The 23,061-nt window shown below is 41.7% G+C and overlaps 1 protein-coding gene across 2 annotated transcripts in view; it reads right to left on the bottom strand.

Moving 5' to 3' along the window:
• The window catches only part of LOC123978604 (mitogen-activated protein kinase kinase kinase 7-like), a 48,954-nt gene that overhangs the window by 14,604 nt on the left and 11,289 nt on the right, over nucleotides 1–23,061 (bottom strand). The window contains exons 2-7 of one of the 2 annotated variants that reach the window (XM_046061929.1): nucleotides 20,842–20,952; nucleotides 10,831–10,896; nucleotides 4,419–4,464; nucleotides 2,720–2,858; nucleotides 1,447–1,571; nucleotides 137–265 (exon numbers count right to left, since the gene is read on the bottom strand). In XM_046061929.1, coding sequence (XP_045917885.1) covers nucleotides 137–265; nucleotides 1,447–1,571; nucleotides 2,720–2,858; nucleotides 4,419–4,464; nucleotides 10,831–10,896; nucleotides 20,842–20,952 — 616 coding nt within the window. The remainder of the gene's footprint in view (nucleotides 1–136; nucleotides 266–1,446; nucleotides 1,572–2,719; nucleotides 2,859–4,418; nucleotides 4,465–10,830; nucleotides 10,897–20,841; nucleotides 20,953–23,061) is intronic. The other variant, XM_046061930.1, reaches the window with a different exon arrangement.

Here is a 23,061-nt window from a genome sequence, read left to right as displayed (position 1 = left end):
ATCGGATTAGCTGGACTGGCAACCATTTCACACTATAGTCATTTGATTCAGTTTTATCATCAGAAAAGGAGTAAAATAAATGACCAAAGCAGTTGGTATTATACAGCAGTTGTAGTTGGTGCAGGATTTTGCTCACCTCTGTGGACAGCCCACATTATGCAAAACGCAGAGCCACCAATCTCATCAAAGGGTTTCTGGCGTGTGATGACCTCCCACAGGATGATGCCCCAACTGAACACGTCACACTTTTCACTGTAGTTACTGCCTAAGGGATAATTACATAGTTATAATTATTGTACTCAGGAGCTGAAATTCACAACTATCTAAGTGCAGGTAAAAATGAAGCGCCTATTTTAATTAATTTAATTGCCAACTATTTCGATAAGCGATTAATTGAGTAGTTTGTTAAAGAAAATATGTCCAAATTCAATTTCAGCTTCTCAAATGTAAATATTTTCTGGGTTCTTTTGTCCTTTATGGTAGTAAACTGAATATCTTTGAGTTGTGGACAAAGAACGAAATCTGAGGACGTCACCTTGGGCTTTGGGAAACGCTGATCAACATTTTAAAGACCAAACAACTAATCAATTAATGGTGAAAATTATCGACAGACTAAACAATAATGAAGATAATTGTTATTTGCCGGCGTAATTTTAACACCCCGTCACAATGTGTGCAACTGCACTAAGGGTGTATCCAACTGTTACAGTATGTGCAAAGGAAATGAGTGAAGCAAAATTAAAATGGGGGTGTAGTAATTAATCAGTGTCTTGTAAGCTTGTTGCAACACTGGTCTCATGTTGTGAGTAAAAGGAAGTTTTTCCTTGCCTCTGTCTCCTAGTGCTGCTCTTGGTGGGAACTGTTGGGCTTCTGTAAATAGCATCATAGAGTACGGTCTAGACCTGCTCTTTTATGAAAAGCGCTGTGAGATAACTGTTGTTGTGATTTGGCGCTATATAAATAAAATTGAATTGAATTGAATGTTGTCCCATGCACATAGGCTTAACCAAAATGCGAGAATGAGCTACACGAGTGCAGTTTCAGACTCTACAGCACAAGAATGTACAGTAAAATAATGTAACATGTGCATTTGTTTGCAGGTTGCCTTTGGTTTGAATGAATTTGGTTTTGTTAACATTTATATCAGTTATATTGCTGTCCACAGATTTAGTTTGTAGATTTATTGATAACTGTGACTTTTACTAATACTAAGTAATAAACTAATAATCTGGTTTATTAAAAACATTTAACTCCTGATCCTTGATGTGAAGTGAGGTACAACCTTTTGAGAGTGAATCCAATCAAAACTGAGTCTAGCTGTGATGCTGGAATTGTCATAATTACAAAATGAAGATTGAGGCAAACAGATATTTACCTAATATTAAACACAGACTTAACCAACTCTTGGTTAGAACTCCCAAATGAGAAGTAGTGTTTGTAGCTCACCTTCAAACACCTCTGGTGCCATCCAAGCTGCACTGCCTTTATTGTTGGTCATGTAGGTCTGAATATCACACGCTGTTCCAAAGTCGCATATCTTCAGCACAGTGCCACCAGCCACGAGGAGCAGACTGAAACACAACGGTAGACAGGAATTACTGATTTAACAAAATATGTTACACACTATAGTTATATAGAAGAATATATTTGTGAATGAAAGGTATGAATATTTTTTGCAACAAATTCATTATCAATTATAAAATCGTCATGTTACATACAAATACACATACATTTTTCCTTTAACTACCGTTCACCTTATGCCTCGAAGAACTCCCCTCCGAGGTTGTGCACGGCACAGTTTAAGGTCCCAGGCATGGTGGTATATACTTAATAAGTAAATCAACAGAATAAAATAAAAAGTACATACAACAAAGCCTCCTTCTAGCATTCAGCCATTCGTCATTGGCCTTGGGAGAGCATTCCAGAATACACTGGATATTCCAGGTCCCACATAGTCCAGGAATGGAGTGCAAATATGATAAAATACACCAAATGTACCAATACTTCAAATATTCCATAAGAAAAAGGTGGAATATTACTTTATGCCACGCTGACATAGTTGGTAGCTTATTTGTAGTCCACTTTATTAATATACTTTTCTGTGCAGTGTAACATAGTCAAAACGTTTTGCTTTAGATTCCCTGTGCCCAGTTGTTCAAAAAATTTTATCTGGATCAGAATGATGCGGATTAAGAAATCCCATGTTTTGCTATCCAGGGCCACATAATCCATCTTACTTTTGTGCTGGATTTTGTGGGTGTGACATTCTAACGGAAACTGGCTCCAGACCCAAATCTTTATTGATAACCAAATATATCTTTGAAACTGACTTAGCCCAGTAACCCTGAAAATGCACACCGCTCCATATAGGGTGTGTATAACTACCAACCTCCCAACAGGGCTGACTTCTGAAGGTGGTGCACCAACCTGAACTGCAGTTCCTTGAAAGGTTTGAAATACGCAACAGTCTTCCACAAACAAAATCAAAAGTTTGACAGCACATACAGGAAGATTGTCAATACAGTGTTGTGCATGAACACACAAAGAGTGCAACAAAACATGCTCATGTTGTTGTCAATTATTCCCCTTTTTACTGGGTACCCTTGGAACCCCCTCATGGACCCCTAGAGGTCGCCAGACCCCACTCTGAGAACCACTGAGTTATTAGTGCAGTCATACATATACATTATGTGACAAAAATACTGCAACTATGTCTTACTTTGGTGGTTTGAGGTCCCGGTGAATTAAGGCCTTTGGCTTCATAGCATGCAGATAGGCAACTCCCTGGGCACACTGCAGACACCAGCTCATGGCATGGGATGCTGTGTAGTGGGCCTGTGGGTCTGCACTGTGTAGGACTTTATGACAAGCAAAAACAGAAGCAAAGAATGAGAAAGATGAGAAGAGACAATATATGAACACACACAGGGCGCTGTCATTCTGTCATGTTATTGCAAATCTCAAATCCGCTTTGTAATTGTACTGTAATGAGTGTAAATGGCATCATAAGTGTGGTATTTCATTGCATATTTCAACCAATGTGTTTATATTTTTTTTATTTAGCTGACACTTTTTTTTTTTTCCTGCTAGAAGTTCTGAGCAGCAGCTCTTGGATTCTTTTAAATCACTGGGACTGTCAGATAAAGTAGGCTCTTGTCATACTTTAAACACTTTTATGGTCTTAGTGATACGCGAGTGCGGCCTATCAATAGCACTAGCCTGTACTGCAGTGAAATTAAGATTGTGAGTGATTATAAAATCATTGATTAAAAATGTTTTTCCTGCCAAAGACCTAACATTTAACAAAGCTAATTTTAGTGTGTTAAAAACATTATCTGGCCCACTTTTTTCGACAGGCTGCGGCTGACGAGGAATTAATGCTAGATTTGCAGGATATGTTGAGTGCTTCCTGTTTCTTAACACATTCACCATGCTTTTTCTGTTACCTGTCAAGACAGGGATGGAGAAGACTACCAGCAGCGTCGCAGTGGCAATCGAACACGGGTTATTCCTGATATGTTACATATACACACACACTGTGGCGCTACTTGTTGGCATCGGATGCACGATACATAACTTCCAAGAGGTTCTCAATTGGATTCAGGTCTGAGGAACGTGAGGGCCAGTCAATGGCATCAGTGCCTTCGTCATCCAGGAACTGCCTACACCCTCTGGCCACATGTGGGGCAGGCATTGTCCTGCACCAGGAGGAACCCAGAACCCACTGCACCAGTGTAAGGTCCGACTATGGCTCTGATGATTTCATCACAATACCTAACAGCAGCCAGGGTACCGTTGGCTAACACATGCAGGTCTGTGCAACACTTCAATGATATTACTCCCCAGACCATCGATGACTCACCGCCAAACCGTCATGCTGGATGATGTTACCTGAAGCCCAGGGCAGGTACTAGCTAGCACTAACCACCTTTACAACAGGCAGACTTTTCTTGGTCTTGAGAAGCTGCAGCATTTATTAACTGACACACTGGAACCTACACAAACACATTAAGCACTGCCCTATTCCTTAAAGGAGCTGCGCTGCTCTTAAAACAACACCTTTCACTAGAGGTCCAATGAAGAATGAGTAGAGGGAGCTATCCACCAGCTGAGAATCATGTGTGCCAGTGAAAATCATTAATAGTCAACTGATTTTAATGATAGTGTGATATTTTAGTAATGGTGCTCATAATTCAACAGCGGCGGTGTAGGGGAAACATTTTGTGTGTGTGTATAATCTTTTTTGTAAAACAAATATTCTTTCTGTGGTGTGACAAAATTGCCACTAAAATAAAAAAAAATAACACAGTGATTGTGAGACTAATTCCATTAATAAGAATTACTACTTTATGTTCATGATCGTGACACCCAGTCAATGTGAATCCACTAGAAGATTTTACAAACATAATATGACTTACGGTTATATAAAGAACCACATTCTGCATACTCCATGACGAGACAGACCTGAGAACACAAAGCATGTGACCTTAACAGTGAAAGCATGACAGTGAGGCAGGTCATTTATAACTTCCTCTAAATCTAGCTACATTTACTGTTCAGCCACCTGCGACTACCTGACAAGAATGAATTTTTTTTTTTTTTTTTTTTTTTTTTTACACACACACACACACACACACACACACACACACACACACACACACACACACACACACACTGAACAAAATTATGAATTATTGTTCACATATCTGTCAAAATCTGTGTTAGTGAGCACTTCTCCTTTGCCGAGATAATCCATTCACCTCACAGGTGTGGCATATCAAGATGCTGATCAGACAGCATGGGGACTGCACAATATTTGAGAGAAATGGGCTTTTTGTGTACATAGAGAAAGTCTTAGATCTTTCAGTTCAGCTCATGATGAATGGGGGCAAAAACAAAAGTGTTACATTTATAATTTTGTTCAGTGTGTATTGTAACAGCAGAAGGATGAATGCCTAAAAAGATCTGGCAATGACATGAGTGAGTGAGAATCTGATGGAGGAGAGATAACAGAAGTCCACTGTGTGTGTGAGAGAGAGAAAAACAACACTTGCAACATTGTTTAACGTCTTCTGTTTAACTAACATTTATACCAATAAAGCACATTGAAATGAACTGAAAAGAGATAGCGTTGAGTTTACATAAAATAGCAAGTTATTAATACCAAAACTGTTTTTATCTTTATTTCAGCTAGGCTAGGAGACCCAAGTGCAGGACTAAGGGGCGTGTTAGACAAAAGAGGATTATTTATTGCAGGGTTGTAGGGATTGTATCTTGAGCTGGAAAAGAGCGAGGCAGAGTGGAAAAACAGATGCATGCAGAATCGGGTTGGTGGCTGCTGTGCAGAGCAGGGGGAGGATCGTAGCCGAGAGTCCAGAGTATTAGAGGCTTAGCTGAGCAGGTCCAGAGCAGAAGCCTGGGAATAGTTTAGCTGGGTGGAGGTCTAGAAAGAGCAGACAAGATGAGCGCTATTTGCGGTAGTGGAGCTAAAACAAGTTATTATGCAAAATTCACTTTCACCTAATATAATTATTTAAATGTGTTCATTATATTGTTGTTTGTTTGTCGTAGCCGACAGTTTACTGATTAACTTAAAAATGCAGGCTATTTGACTGTTTTGATCTGTAATGAAATTAAGCAATAGTATAGCAACACAGGAAAACCTGCATGGCGAAAATGCCTATCGCACCCCCAATGGCGTCATCAGGCCAGCTTTGCCCCCTTGATGCTCATGGTCTGCAGGAAGCGCTGGGTGGATGATCCCACAAAGCCTCTGCAGCCAACCTCAGGAAAGGTGGCTGCCCTCCACCCAGCTTCTCTGCACTCAGCTGTCAGCTCTGAGTACTTATCCTTCTTCCATTTGAAGGCTACCTCTATTCCTGCCCCCCATGGGACTTTTAGTTCTGCTAAATATCTCCAAACATCGTGTGGCATTCGGATTAGCTCATGAACAGTGAGTAGCAAGTTGCATGGAATGGGTTTCCATGGTCGAGCAGCTGCTTCCAAGTCTTACATCCCCAAGTGCAACGCAAAGCGTCGGATGCAGTGGTGTAAAGCACGCCGCCACTAGAGCAGTGGAGACATGTTCTCGCAATCCGATGGATGAGTCTGGGTTTGGCGGTTGCCAGGAGAACGGTTCATGCCTGACTGCTCTTTCCTCTCCTTCCGGATGGCTGATCGTGGCGATTGTTCCCCACCCAAGGCCGGATTTCCCTGCCTGTGTCCTGCCAACGATCTCCAGGTGCTTGAAACAGCTGACAACCTGATCAACTGCCTGCTCAGGGCTCCACTAATAACCTGTTCGAACTGGGACCTGGCTGTTCTGTCCAAGCTGGTCCCACCAGTCCCTATAACTATAGGACGAGTCTCGTCTTCTCCTGCTTGAAACACAGACTGATGGACTTCATTGGCATACGCGTAGGAGCTATTATACACGGGGGGGACTTGTTGGTGGTTTACTATGACTAGTTAATCAATTCTCTCCACGTCAGACATAAGTTAACGGTTGAAACGCAGACAAAAATAGAAAACATGCAACAAAATGCAAAGGTGATGCTGAAAAGTTGAGGGAGGAAAAAAAAAAAGTTGCTTGAGGCAGGTGCAACAAAATGCCTCATTGCAGACTTTTCTTTTGTGCTGCTGTTACTTACAGCCTACCTGAAGACAGTAGTGAGGACGCCTTCATCAGTGGGGGTAGTAACTTGTTACAAGTAACGCAAATTTGTAAAATAAATAAAATAAAAAAGTCGTTGGCAACTTATCGCATTCCTTTTTCATAACTGTACTTTTACTCTTAACTTAAGTATTTTCTTTGGGCCAGTAATCTACTTTAATTTCACTACATGTTTCATTCATACCGTAATAACTTAACTAGGGCTGTCCCCGACTAAGGATTTACATCGTCAAGTCCTGCTTATAGTCGACTGATAGTCGAATCATGTGTTTTTTTGTGCGACGCATGCACGTCGCGGCTCCTCGTGGGTCAATTACAAGTAGGTGGCTGTTTAAAAACGATATAATATTCTTTGTGTGGTTCATCAACAGTGATAAATTATCCGAAAGTCCCACAAGGTGCGGACAACTCGGCACCAGTGAAGCTGGGGTTCGGTCTCTTCAGCATGTGTTCCTCTTTCACCACACACACACACACACACACACACACACATGCGCAGTGACGACCCAGGGTTAGGGTTATAAATTTTGGATTTATTCACGCACTTCAAAAACATTTATTGAAAGTTTTATTCTTTTTACATATTTAGTTACAACATTAAACGTTGAAATGTATATTGTAACAGACGTTGAGCACCCCCATATCACCAAAATGGCATGATCCTTGTTTCACTGCGAAGCTTCGACTGTGAGATTGACAGTCAAAACAGGCTCCGCCCATTGAAGCATCAATTCTTTTCTCTTTTTGCTTCATTAACCGAAATCAGCTGTCATCCAGGCTGTGTCCGCGCAGTCACGCAAAAGAGCTTTGATCTCGGGCGTTTGTCACAGTCACAGAGCTCGGCAGATGCAAACATTTAGAAAATCAATACCTTTTCAGTTTAAGGCTTATTGTTCTACTAATTCAACTGAAATCCAGGGAGCGCTCACCATGGCACTGTGGCCTGCTGGAAAGCAGCTTGCGTCTTTCACAAGCCGGCAAGTGAAATACTTTCATTTTCCATTAACGGCGCATTTAAAGCGTATTTAGTCTCTACAGAACAAATGTAGACAACAGACTGTAACATTTAAGTCAGATGATCACTGGATTGATTCTGATATATTGACAGTATCCTCTCGTTGCGCAGAGCACCGTTTCTGATGGAAATAAGTCTTACTTTTCGCTAATTCACACTGGTTACTATTTGTTTTATAGCGATGTCCGACGGTGAAACTAATCTTGGCTTTCACTCAGCAGCTACCAGCTGTTATTTATTCATCAACTTTTTGAGATGCACAGAGAGAGACAATACGGTGGATAAAACAGTCCTGTTGGGTTTTACGCACAACGTACAGCTTCCTCTATATGTGGGTTTAACCTGCTTCAACAACGAGTTGCTCCCGTGTTACTGCCACAATAATTCTTTGTGTTGTAAAGATTATGTTTATTGATGCTTTAGGAATAATCAGATTGTATTGGCTGCCTGTGCTATTGCAAGTGGTTTGGTTGGCTACATATCCTTAATAAAATATACAGGCAACAAAAGCAGACAGCAAGCGTGATATTTTATATTACTTTTATCAACAAGTTCATGTAGATTTAAAAAGAAAAACAACTGTATTAAACAGAAACAGCTAAATTACAGATAATCAACAAGAAAAGCAAACTGCATTCCCTAGAAATAACCATTTTGCACAGTGGCTGTTTTTTAACCTGATGCACAGCAGATGAAATAGATTATTAAATATATTATTCTCACCCAGCTCACTGTGCCAGCCTCCACCTGTCAGTGGATCACAAACTTCCTGACTGACAGGAGTCAGCAGGTGAGGCTGGAGAACATCACATCCAGCACCCGGACTATTAGCACTGGTGCTCCCCAGGGGTGTGTGCTCTCCCCACTGCTCTTCTCCCTCTACACCAACGACTGCACCTCAGGAGACCTCAGGAGACCCATCTGTTGACGCTGACGACACAACGGTCATTGGCCTCATCCGGGACGGTGAGTCAGCCTACAGACGGGAGGTTGATCAGCTGGCTCTCTGGTGCGGTCAGAACAAGCTGGAGCTTAAGGCCCGTGTCCACCAAAGCGTTTTTTGCCAGCAGAAAACGCCCAGCAGGGAGCACAATCGAGTGTTTTTGAGGCGCAGCGTTTTTACCTCCTGCTTTGGTTGCTATGATACATAAAATCCGTGGTTGCATGTACTTCTACCTGACTTTACTGGATGTAAAAATGTCAACACAGAGTAGAGTACTTGCTCTGGCTCTTGCTCTGTATGAAGAGAAGGCTGAAGCAGGTAGAGAGAGAGGACGGACTGGTCGTATGTGGGTTTATGATTTTGTGGGCGAGGAAACATCTTGACATCAATGCTATGGTGGGCATTTGTCCCGCCCCTCCTGTACTGTGATTGGACAGCTGGGTAAAAAGTAACAGTGACGAGCGCAGCGTTTTTCCCAAAGTTGAACATTTTTCAACTCTCGGCAACCGCAAAAAAAACGCTCAGCACCCAGCGTGGAAAAGACGCTCAGCGCCTCGTCACGCTCCTGCCGTTTTTACCAGAATGCGGCGCTCCCATTGCAGTGAATTATAAAAAGACACTGGCGTCAGAAAATAACGCTTTGGTGGACATGGGCCCTTACACGCTCAAAACTGTTAAGATGACCGTGGGCTTCAGGAAGAGCCCCCCCATCACCATACTCAACAGCCCTGTGTCTGCTGTGGAAACCTTCTGGTTTCTGGGATCCACTATATCCCAGGACCTGAAGTGGGAGCCCCACACTGACACCATCACCAAGAAGGCCCAACAGAGGATTTACTTTTTGCGCCAGCTCAGGAAGCTCAACCTGCCTAAGGAGCTGCTGATCCACTTCTACACACCCATCATCCAGTCTGTCCTCTGCATGTCCATCACTTTCTGGTGAGTTGGCCTCCAGTTTGTTGTGCTAACCTCAGCACCAGTGCCCTGAGCCTTGTCCGCATCTCTGGCCTTCTGAACTTCAGACACTTGCCCAGGAGACCGGCTCATGTTAGCTAATTAACGTTAGTAGCACGGTGCGAGATATTTTATGAACCGCAAACACTCCACAGTCCAAAGCGTAAAGCTAAACACTGATGTAAACAGTACCTGTAATGCTGTATAACATTAACAAGTCACATTAAACGGAGTAATTTGTAAAGTCACACAAAAAATATTTATTTATGACATTATAGTATTTATTTAATCCTACGAAAGGACAAGAAAATATTTTAAAACTTTTAAACAAAATGTAATACTTTGTAATCAAAATTTAATACTTTTAAGGCCTTATTTTTAGAATATTAAATTTAAAACTTTTTTAATACTTTTAAGACCCTACAGGTACCCTGTTAAAATAATTTATTTTAGTCTGCCCATGGGTAATATAGAGACACTGTTTCTAAATTCCCCAAATATCTGGTGTGATGCTGAGTGTGTTTACTGAGGTGAGAAGTAGCTTCATTTTCTAATAGACTTCTATATAATCGCACTTCTTTTTGCAACCAGTACAGTCGCCCATGCTGGCCAATAGAAAGAATGAAGTTACTTCTGCATTGGTTTCATTTTTCAGACCCGGAGGTTCTGTCCACATCTTTTATACAGTTTGTGATCCTCACTTACCTCTCGGACTTCTAACCTTCTAACCTTGCTGTCAAGTACAGGGACAAACATTTCAATGGATATATAGATTTATGTTAAAATAAATGATACATTTCATGTTAAGACTCCTGCAGACTACACTACTTTCAGTGTCGGCCGATGGCCGTGCTGTTCAGACTACACAACTTGTCGTCTTGTGACGGGAGTCTTGAAGTCGTTGTGGCGTTCACACTACTGATCGGTGACAGGGGGTCACACACTACAGGAGCTCTGTCACCCGACGCTGGTCTCCAAACCACGTTTTGTCAAGAAAACACACGTGAAACGGGAAATGACGCAAACCTACACGTGAAACAGCTGTTTGTTATTATAAAAGATAGCAATTATAAAGACAAAGAATAAGGGTGAAAGGATGGATTAGCACACGCAGGTAGCAGGGATTGTATGAGCTCTGTAATTCATTCATGAGATGGTTTGTCCTTTTCCTTACACATCATAAGAGAAGGGCACAGATATGTTTGACAATAAACAAACTATTAGAATCACAGTGTGTATACTTACTGGGTTGTCACAAGAGCCATACAGCTTAACAATGTTGGGATGATTCACCCGGGAAAGCTGGCGAAGCTGTTCACAAAAAAACAAAACGTGAATACATTAAACCATATATTATTCACTCTGTCTGTTTTACATCGGAGGATATGATGTACATCTGTCGCCGCGCAGACAGCACTACCAGTGCAACAACCAATCTATTGCACATGTGTGGATCCGCCAGCTGACTGCAGAAGGTAGTCCGCGTCCGCAGGGTTCGGATCGGTCCGCGTGCGCTCCCGAGTATCAGGGACACGATGGTGGACAGTGTCACAGATGGGAAATGAACCTGCGCCATTGTCTGAATGTGTGTGAATGTTAGTTTCTGTTTGGCTCTGTGAATGAATGGTGAATGCAGATGTAGTGTAAAAGCTCTTTGAGTGGTCCAAAAGTCTAGAAAGGCGCTATTACAAATATGGAGCATTTACTCTAATAAAATAATCATTTTTTCATAATAGCAATGTACTGGATATGGCAATATAGTAAAAGTTCCTAGAAAATCTATTGAGAAAAAATTAACTGTTGTCATGACTGATTAAATAACCAGATAAGCATGTCATGTTTTGGTTAATTCAGCAACACATTTCATATTGATGCAAAAATAATATAAAAATCCCTTATTGCCATCAATCAGTCCTGCTCGCTGATTTAAAGCAACGTTATGTAAGATTATTTTTTTGGTGCGATTTGGTGTCCCTCCCATTTCAGAGAGTAATTCACTGCTGTCGTAAATAAAGAAAGCTGTACATGTGCATTTGTTAAGATTATATTATTTATAATCATAAACTAAAAAGTAGACAACTTTGTGTGTTATCTGGTAAGTTTGCTAACATCAACTCCAGATTTATAGCCAGCAGCTCATGTTAAACCTTTGTCTGTGAAATCTCTGACTGATTTTGCTCGAGTCGACAACTTTGCGAACACAGCAAAAACATCATGCAAGAGCGACAACACAAGACACAGCAGTATTACTAACTAGTCCAACAGAAAGTAGGCCAGCTCGGCATCTGTCCAGCATCCTTTTAGCTCTTTTAGTTCATGCCAACGAGTAAAAGCCAGTCCAATATTTACTCTTCTCCAGTCATTCTCGCTTTGAACAGTTGCGCCACGCCAATTGTTTAGACGTTTTTTGATAAGTAGGCTGTCATATCACAAACTCTAGATATACAGTGCATCCGGAAAGTATTCACAGCGCTTCACTAACAGCATTATTCAAAAAAAATTTATGAAAACTTTTTTTCTTAAAATCCAGTTTCCCCTTATCATCCTTGAGATGCAACTTGATTGAGTCCACCTGTGGCAACTTCAGTTTACTGGACATGATTTGCAGTGTTTCCCTTACGATGGAGTTGTAGCAGCGGAGGTGAAGCGAAAACAAAAATTGCACGTGTAGTGCGTAATATGTCTGAATATAAAACTCCAACACGATCCACATTACAATAGCTTAAAATATCAGTGTTTTCCATAGTTTTATGTGAGCTTAGATAGATGTTTTGGTGGTAGTCGTGGTAGTCAATCATCACATTGGGCCATTATTTTACATTGATTTTACATTTATGGCACAGCATGTTTTGGGCATCACCCCCTAAAACCCTGTTAATATGACCTCAGAATCATTATAGATACGACTGTTCATGTTTGCCTTTTGTGTCTTCATTTTACAGCTTCTGACATTTATCTGTAGACATTAATATAAAAATTAGGCAACACGAGAAACCAGCTCCCTTCTGAGGTGCATTTTTTTTGCACATTAAAATCAAAAAAAGAAACATCTCATTAACTTAAAAGGACTAGTTTGTATCCCTAATTTGCATTAAGTTACTGACCTCAATTCCTCCAGTCACCACCATCCTTTTTCCTAACAACCGCTTTTTCAGACTCATCTGAAAAATAATTTAGCATGTACCTTTCTGAAGGCTACAGGACAGAGCTGTAGACTACACCAGTTTATTCTATGTTTGTACCTGATGATCTCAACATTGGACTATTAGGTAGTGATAAAATACAGCTACCAGTTACTTTCTATAAATTTAGCTACTGTTAAGTTACATAGCAGCTAAAGAGACATAGCCTACTGTATAAGCTTTACTGCTCAGCTGCGCAGTCGGAAGAGGAGGGGAGATGTTAGCTAGTGCAAACTTTCACTTTCCCAGCAGTTGGAGAAACCACAGACAGACTTATCTTGGTCTTGAGAAGCTAACACACACACACACAGCGGACACAGCAGGCTACATTTACTGCCAGAATATTTTACTCCGCTCGCGTTCAACGTCACTTTCTGCCACTCAGACAAACAAACACTTGCTACGCACATACCGATTCAGAGTTATCGTTGCTGTTATAACAATTCTATGAGTATAGGCGCAGCCCTCTAAGGCCGTCGCTACTGGGTTTACCCCTTCACGCGTCTGCGTGGCACTAATAAAGTCTACGCCCTCCCACAACGTGGGGCTATATACACACACAACGGATAGACCCAGCCATCGGCTCCCATAGTGCCTTTTCTTCAGCACTGAGAACCAAGGCCCAGTGAGGCCCACTGCTTAGAGGGCTGAAGGGGGGAAGGTGAACTGCAGCCTGTGTCCGCGGCAGACCAAGCTGTCCATCCACCTGTCCATGGAACAGGAGACGGGCCACTCCGGGTGGCGCACTGAGAGTGGTCAAGCCTGCTGATGAGGTGCCCTGGTGGCCATGAAGTGTAGCCACTCCGCTGCCCCTGCCGCTGTCGCAGGTGGGGGAAAGCCACCTGCGACCCATGGGGGGCCAACTCCAAAAGGGCCGGGGCGTCGGCCACGGGGAGGCTGGGCCCAGCCGACGTGACGCCTGATGGTCTCTGCCTCCTGGGCGGTGGACTGCATCGTGTCAACCAGTGTCCGGAAATGAGGACCGAAGAGCCCGTCCGGGCTAACCGGAGCTTCGACCAGATCCTTCCTGACAGCCTCGGGGATGGCGGACTGCAGGAGCCACAGGATATGGTGAATCTGTGTCAGCCAGACACGTATCCGGGCAGCGGTGATGGTCGCAGCAGCGCACTCTTGCTGATTTCCTCCTTTTCTTCCGCCGTCATGGTGGTGGAGTTAGCTGCTAGCGAAGGCTGAGTTCTGGAAAGCGCATTGGTAGGTTCTGTCGGCGAGACGGGCCACCCATTGCGGCCCAGGAGAGGCCAGAAGGGGACGCGTGCGGTCACCACCTGAGCTGACTTCACACTGAAGAAAGCCGTGAGGGTGGGCTCCAGCAGGGGGACCGGACTGAAACCTTGGTTCGTGAAGCCTTCCACCTCGGTGATGGGAATGTAGGTGGAAACAGGAGCCCACAGAGTCTTCGGGTCCGAGGTGGCACCTTCTTGGTACCGCCGAATGGGAGGGAAGCGCAGCCATCTAGCCGGCTGGCTGAGAGCGAGAACACCGGCAATCTCATCCAGAGGAGAGAGCTCTTAGGCCGGGGGAACAGACAGCTGACAGTGGGCTGCCGCCCTCTGGATGATGGCAGGAAGTTCGCTGATGAGGCCATCGGTAGAAGGCAGGGAAGTAGAGGCCAACAGCAGAACGGAAAACTCGCCGGAGAAGGCTACCTCGGGGTCTGTGTCCCCCGTTTCGAGATCGGCAATCGCTGGGGGCAGGGAGAACGGGGAGCCGCTGGGAGACCCGTGGATGGAAGAGGAGGAACCGGCAACAGCAGGCTGAGGGCTTCGTCCAAGGAGTGAGTAAGCTTCCACACCTCCTCCTGCTGAATGGTGAAATTATCCGCCTGACACTGCTGCTCAACGGCGGTCACCATTCAGCAGCGGCGCAACGCTGAATGCATATAGGGGAAACACTGATTTGGAAAGGCACACACCTATCTATATAAAGTCCCACAGTTAATAGTGCATGTCAGAGCACAAACCAAGTAATGAACTCTAAGGAATTGATGGTCACTGACAGTGCTCCAGCGAGTCTGTGTGGAGAGAGGAGAACCTTCTGGAAGAACAACTATCTCTGCAGCACTCCACCAATCAGGCCTGTATGGAAGAGTGGCCAGGTGGAAGCTACTCCTCAGTAAAAGTTACATGACAGCCTCCCTAGAGTTTGCCAATAGGCACCTGAAGGACTCTCCGACCATGAGAGACAAAATTCTTTGGTCTGATGAAACAAAGATTGAACTTTTTGGCCTGAATGGCAAGCGTCATGCCTGGAGGAAACCAGGCACGTGGCGGCAGCATCATGCTGTGGGCTTGTTTTTCAGTGGCAGGAACTGGGAGACTAGTCAGGATCGAGGAAAAGATCAATGCAGCAATGTACAAAGGCATCCTTGATGAAAACCTGCTTTAGAGAACTCTGACCTCAAACTGAGGCAAAGGTTCATCTCCCAGCAGGACAATGACCCTAAGCACACAGCCCAGATGACACAGGAGTTGCTACGGGGCAACTCTGTGAATGTCCTTGAGGGGCCCAGCCAGAGCCCAGACTTCAACCCGATTCAACCTCTCTAGAGAGATCTGAAAATGGCTGTGCACTGACCCCCATCCAACCTGATGTAGCTTGAGAGGTCCTGCAAAGAAGACTGTGAGAAACTGCCCAAAAATAGGTGTGCCAAGCTTGTAGCATCAAACTCAAAAAGAGTGTGAATACTTTTATGTGCTTTTTTTGTTTTTTATATTTAATAAATTTGCAAAGATTTCACACATTTCAATTCAAACAACTTATTCATCCCAGTAGGGCAATTCAATTTTAGCATCTCTACGGGAGAGTCACGGTGTTGATCTGTTCTTTTGCCCTCCAGGTCACCGCACATGAATTCTTGTCTTTCAAAGACAATCCTTAAAACGAGCAGATAAAAGAAAATGTTAAAAGACTTTCAATAAATGAATAATAAAAGTTACATAAGATACTCTGGGAAACAAAAGAATTTAGCTTCCACATCAAGTGGATTCTTTGTTGTCCCCACTTAGCGATTGACTCTGTGTTTTTGTCAAACTTGAGGTGGGAGTCAAACATGGTTCCTAAGTACTTATACATCGCTACAATTTCAACATTTTCTCCATGAATGATGCTGACTTCTGGGTTAAAACAGTTCGTCCTAAAATCAATGATTAACTCCTTAGTGACACATTAAAGGTCCAGGTACAGGCAAGTCGCTCAATTAAAATGAGGCTGCATCTTGTTAAAAGCTGAAGAAAAATCAGCAAATAAAAGTCTTGCATGTGATTTGGGTTTTTCAAGGTGCTTGTATAATCTGTCTAAAATAAAAATCTTAAGAGTCATCCACAAATTTCCCAGCTTGATAAGCAAATCGTAGTTAATCTAGTTTGCCATCGATTAGGGAGACAATTTCATGTTACAGTATTTTCTCGAAATTTGGTCTGGTCTGAATTCGCTCAATTCTCTTGTATTATTGGATTTAGGGACAGGTATTATAGTTGATGTTTTCCATATGGCAGGAATGTGACCACACTCGATACACATCTGAAAAGACCATCTCGCTGAGATGGTCCGCAGTGACGCAAAGTGCGTCCAGAGATGGAGTCACGGCCAGCAGCTTTACGCAGGTTTACTTTCTTGAAAAGATTTGTGACATTTCCTTGTGTTATCACTAGATCATTCTGTGGAACCAAAGATTCCCGCGCCTTAGAGATATTATTCACAAAGTCACAAACAGTATCTGTGAGTTCATTCATATCATCAAAACCATCATAAAACATTGCCAGTCTGTACACTCCAAGCATGCATGGAGAGAGGAGATGCTGGCCAGATTTTCACTGTCCTTTCCTCCCGCTACAGGCACCTGAAGAAAAGTTTGTATACAGGCATGACTGTTATTTGGATCATCTGCTGATGATCTCTTTTTGTTGTTGTTTTTTAACTTGTTCAATAAAGAGTAAAAAAAAAAAAAAAAAAAAGATAGGCACTGCTGTGGTAAGAAGCACCAAAAGAAGGCATAGGCAAAGATTTGTTAGCCCCGCTTACTGAGCCATAGCATGAATCCAGCATAGTGTTCTTCTGTGAGGTAGAACAAGTCACAGTCAAGTCTGTTTTAGATTGCAATGATTAAAATCTCCAAGGATAACCTTAGGGGCCTATGGACAGATAGCGTCCAGTTTATGCGTGACGTCAGCAATCAGCTGGGTAGCAGCTGTGGCGTTGGATCATGGGTAAATGTACACTAATGTGTAAAAGAGCTGTTGAAATTCATGAGGCAGATAAAAGGGGCGGAGAGTAATAGTCAATAATTCCTCATCTGTGGTACATATCTTCTCTGTGATCACAACAGGGTTACAGTACCTTTTGTTCACGCAGGAGCATATGCCTCCTCCTGGGTTTTTGCCGGTGATCTCCGGTGACCGGTCCATACAAATAAGGCTTCCAAACCCAGTTGAGTTCAGGTTCGAGTCCAGGTCTGCATCACCGAGCCATGTTTCGGTGAAGGCAAGAAGACAAGTGTCTTTTACGTCCCCTTTAAACTTGGCGTATGTTTACAGCTCATCTATCTTGTGTCTGACAGACTGTATGTTTGACAGCAGGACTGAAGAAAGTGGCGGTAGACTGCGGTGGTTGTCAAGCCCAAGAGTCTTAAGTCTCCGGCGTAAACCACCTCTTCTTCCACGTTTCCAATGAGTTGACGTCTTAGTCGACCTGCAAAGCTCTATCAGTATGCCTGTTCGTACGGTTCCAGCTGCAGATGTCCATAAGGACAGGAGAAGCTCAAGGCTAACTCTCCCGTATACGCCATGTCCTGCTACGGCGGCATTGACACACAAAAAATTGCAAAAGGCTCCATGTGTAATCCCATAATCTGCATTACTGAAGCACTGACAAGTTCTTTCTTTCATACAAATGCGACATAGTAAAAACAGTTTAAAACACTGTAAAAAACACAGCAACAAAACGACTGGGAGACTACTGGGTCGCATACTGTGAATCGCCCCGATGTCCTAACAAAATTCTTTCATGTTGTCATTATGGGGTATTGTTTGTAGAATTTTGAGGAAGGTATTGAATTTCAACCATTTTGAAATGAGGCTGTACCATAGCAAAATGTGGAAAAAGTGAAGTGCTTTGAATACTTCCCGTATGCACTGTATATTTGATAGTATATAATTAGAGATTGATCGGAGAGGAAGAAGGATGAATGCCAATGAAGTTCTGGCAATAACCTGAGTGAGTGAGATGGGGGAGAGGTAACGAGAGGTACATGAGAGAGAGAAAGAGAGAGAGCTCTGTTCTTTTTTTGTTATAGCATAAGCTAAATAAAACAGCAAGTTATTTACCAAAATGTTGTTTTGGATAAAAGAGGAATATTTATTGTGGAGTTGAAGGGATGGGATAATGAGCTGGGGAGGAGCGAGGCAGAGTGGAAGAATAGATGCGTGCAGAAAAGATATGGTAATGTTGTTCAATATCATTTTACATGGTTCATGCTTAACTCACGTGCCTTCAAGCTTATTAAAGCAGTAATTAACTTGTGTTTTAAACAAATTTAAAGTCCTGACCTTTATTAATAATTTAAATAACTTCCTCTCTGTTAAAATAAATTAATAACTCACATATGGTACATGTAATAACGTCCATTTTCGCCATTGAAATCAAGTTATTCGGTCTGTACGGAACACCGTTAACCCTAATGAACATCCGTACACATGCGGAGGAGGTACTTTTCCCCACTTATCTTAAATACTATTGGTTCAAAAGACATCAATCAAAGAACAAACCGTCCAATAGGTATTCCCCCAGGGAATGAGCATGCTTTCAGGCTGCTTGTCAGGCTCTCAACAACAACAACGTGGTGGTCAGTGGAGTGCAGTGAAGTGCGCTGTGTGAAGTGTACGGAACTTGGTTAGTCTACGTTAGCCTACTAAATGTTCTTCTTCACACTAGTAGTAATATAATTATTTCAATGTGTTCATTATGATGTAGCCTACAGTTTATTTTATTTCACTGTTTTGATCTTTACTGAAATTAAGCAATTGTAAAGTTATTAAATGCAATAACTGCCACACTGCCGTTGTCGTCACTCAATTTAAAGTGCTCCCACACAGCTGAGGTCTTGGGCATTTTGTTTTCCCTTTGATGTGAACTGGAGCAATATGTTCACTGCTGTGGAAGTAGGGCTGCAGCAAACGATGACTTTAGTATTCGAAGCTTCCACAGATTATTTCAACGATTCATCGATGTGTCGTTTAAGAAGTACTTTTGCTTGGCGGCGGTGAGGTTACAACTCATGGGCCAAAAAGGAGAACAACAAACGTATGTGTACATTTTGAGGAAGGCAGCTTACTGTGGCTAGCCTTCATCTCAACAATCAATCATGATTTCAGTTAAATGCTAAAGTTGCTGTTACCTTGTCTGTGGTCCGCTGGCAGAACACCGGTGCTTTCTGTTCAGGTGTCGTCGTGCTGTTGCACGAGGCGACATAAGTTTCGTTTTACGGTGGACGGACGGTAACATTACAGAGTTGTTGTTTTCTTTAGCTTGAAATAATCCCATACTTTGGACACTTTCTTCTTTGTCCCTCGTTTTTTTCTCTCTTCCTCCACTTTGCAAAAAGCGCCATTATACATCGTGTTCACAGCATAAGCGTGATGTGCAACAGTAATAAATGTCCATGCGAAACACTGTGCTGTAAAATTACATGGATTAAACGAAGCATCGATGTAAAGAATTTGTGTCGAAGCATTTTATTAATCGATTTTAGCGATGAATTGTTTCAGCCCTATGTGGAAGGCTCCCAAAACAACCTGAATATTCGAATCCCAAAATGGGCAATCAAATACCTACCAAACAAACTATAATGTTTGAATATTTGGGTCCAGCCCTAAAAAATAACGCATAATGTTGCTTTAAAGTCAGGTGCACAAGTGCACCACAAACAAGTCAACCTACGGAAGCGTATAGGGGACTACTTTCAAATTATCATGATCAATAAGCATGAAAATTAAATCCCACATTAACATTAACTGTTCTCATTTTAATTTTCACATAGTTAGAAAATGGCATTTTAATTTTGACCTAAAAAGACCATGAGAACATGGACATGTAAATGCAATAGACTTGGGGTTCTGTTTTAAATGAAATGTCAAATGCTGTTTCCATTTTCATTTTAATATGGTCCTAGAATGCCCACAGAAGTATGTGATAATGAAAATTGGATGATTGCATTTTCATTTAAATTTTTACCTAAATAACACATACATATGGGGAAAATGATAATATTAGTGCCTGTTTGCGCATGTTCAATACGTACCTGGGAACCTTTTGCATGCACTGGTTTCTCGTTTATGCCTGTTGTCACTATTTATTTATTTGCATCATATCGAATTTATTTTTTATTATAAATAAATTCAGGCATCAATGGGTTAGAGAAATTTAACTTTTGAGAACTTTAGCTTCTTTTTAAAATGGGAAAAATGGTAATGTAGAAAAACATGTTCTTAAATTCCTCAAACTATTCAAAATAAGGTATTATCTGGTTATTGCTAATGACAGTGTTGTTACAAAATCTGACAAACATTGATTAATGACAAAAAAACCAATACCTTGCCTTAGTAAGAACAAACTGTTATTATTATTCTTATTCAAATTTTATATTTTAAGTTAAAGGGCTACACCTTATACCCAGCAGGCTGTGGGAACATTCTACAGTTACCGAAGATAAGGGGATTAATGCTGCTTTCAGAGCAAACGCAAAGCGAGCGTAGGGCACGGTGCGATTACATACAAATTCAAAGCAAAGACACAATTTCCTGTTGCTTTTGGACAAATCAACACCTGCAGTCGGACCAGATTCTGCACAGACAACTGCGTCGTTTACCAGCGGGAGGAGCTCAGAGCTGTTTTCTTTTATTAATTTAACTTTTTAGTTGTAATTATTATGATTAAAACAATGATTTGTCTTCACTCAAGCTTAAGACAGCACAGCTATCTCAAATAAAAGTGCCAGGATATTGTTGGCTGTACATTTCATGCTGCACAGAACAGAACAACAAAAAGGTGTTTACAGTACCTCAACAAGGAAAGCGTTCCTTTCATTCTCACTCTCAATGGTCTTGATTGCTACATCCTTTCCTTTCCATATGGCCTTGAAGACAACTCCAAATGTTCCTCTGCCAACAGCCTGAAGAAAGACAACACGACAATATAAAACCATAGCATAATACTTGGGAGAAGGTAATAAATTACATTTACTCTCATTACTGTAACAAAGTTGTATTTTGGTGTAATTTGAGTATTTTTAAAAATCAGTCATTTTACTTTTACTTAAAAAAAGGAATATAAGAATGTAAAAGAATTTACATGTATTAAGAAAATGACCCCCAACTTCGTCAGGTGCCTCCAACAGCCTGTGGACTGATTTCTATGTAAAGGACCCAGGTTTTTTTTTTTTTTCAGGAAACTCTAAAGGCGGTGATGTTAACGCATGCTCCCAAGTGCCTTCTCTTTCGCGCCCTTACAGCACTAACTTAGAAATAGAGTCAAGTCCAACACAAAGTCGAAGCTAATTTAAATTATATTGTGATATAGTGATATTGTGGTTTTAGCTGGCTAATGTTAGCCTGCTTGCTAACTTGGACAAATGGCTATCTAGCTAACATAGCAAAATAATCAATAGCCTTGAGTGGATAATGTCAGCGAATTCATCCCAGCTCCCAGGGCTGATCTTCCTGGTAGATTGGCTGTCTTGCTATTTGCAGGGTGCTTTGTCGGCCGGCGTTGCAGGACAGCAGGCGCCGGATCCTGGTGTATGTCGTCTAGTGTTTGTCAATTCACTGTTTTAGCCTGTTTTCACTATTCGATGCCCAGAATGATGCTCGCTCACGGACACTGGTGTAATTAATAACAAAGGTTTTCTGGAAGATTCACCTTACATTACATTTTAAGTCGCATCCATTACAAAACCCTACCCTAACCCTGAAAACAGAAGTCACATCAAAAAGTCCCGATAAACTGTGAGAACAAAGAAGAATAAATCATGGTATTTGTCATGGAATTTGATTTCTCCATAACTGCTTACCCCACCTTTAATCACTGATTTAATGCACCACCAGAAAAGCATGCTAGGTGACCCACATCTAACACACTACATGACCAACAAGTGCATGCTGAGTCTAGCTAAAATACTAAATGCAAGGGTTAAGACCAGGACACAAATGTTGCAATCTTACAAGATTCTCTGCACTTCATTTAGAGCAGTTACCCACCCAAAACCCTATAGTGACTGTGTCTGCCCCCCGACCACTTACATCAATTAAATCAAAGGTAAACAGAAGAGGAGCTGTACATAAAAACCTAATAAACATGAACTCCACTGCTGCAAAAGTACAAAAAAATTGGAGAATTAAATTAAACATCACATCTCTGTGTTGTGGTGTTCTGGTCCGTATTCTGAATTTGCATGACTTTTTAAAAAATCAAGTTTAGTTCTTAAAACAGATAGTTATTATTGTTGATGATGATTTATATTAACTATTCATAAACTGACTATCTTAACCACATCCTCGACCTTGTTCTGGCATATCGCATTGAAATTGAACATTTAATAGTCTTTTTACAAAATCACTTTTCATCTGACCACTATTTAATACATTTTACATTCCCATTCCTGGTGTACAGGTCATTAGGCAAAAGGTACACACTAGATGTCTATCTGACAGTGCTGTAGTTAAATTTAAGGAAGTGATTCCATTTGCATTTAATCTGCAATAATAATAATAATCTTTATTTGTAGAGCACTTTCCAAAAACAAGTAAAAAAGTGCTTTAACAAGTGTAAAGACAAAAAGGCAGTACCAGTCTGTCTAACATGATGTTGTGATCAATGGTGTCAAAAGCAGCGCTAAGGTCCAGGAGTACCAGGACTGAGCACATGCCTTCATCAGCAGACATTAAAAGGTCATTGGTGACTTTAAGCAGGGCAGTCTCAGTGCTGTGGTACTTCCTGAAACCAGACTGAAACTTTTCAAATAATTTGTTATTTTCCAGTACAGTGAGCAGCTGTTTGGACACAATTCTTTCTAGAATCTTTGCAATAAAAGGCAGTTTTGAAATTGGTCTAAAATTATGTGGGAGGGAGGGATCTAAACCAGGTTTCTTTAAAAGTGGGTTCACGCAAGCCGTTTTAAAATAATCAGGGACACAACCAGTAGATAGGGAGCTGTTGAAAACAGAGATCAAATGGGGCCCAACAGAATCTATTACTTTCAGTAAAAACTTTGTAGGTATTACAT

This window comes from Micropterus dolomieu, linkage group LG11 (genome assembly GCF_021292245.1).
Source record: "Micropterus dolomieu isolate WLL.071019.BEF.003 ecotype Adirondacks linkage group LG11, ASM2129224v1, whole genome shotgun sequence".
NCBI lineage: Eukaryota > Metazoa > Chordata > Actinopteri > Centrarchiformes > Centrarchidae > Micropterus > Micropterus dolomieu.
The sequence above is the reverse complement of the archived record's forward strand: the minus strand, read 5'-3'. Positions and strand labels throughout refer to the sequence as shown.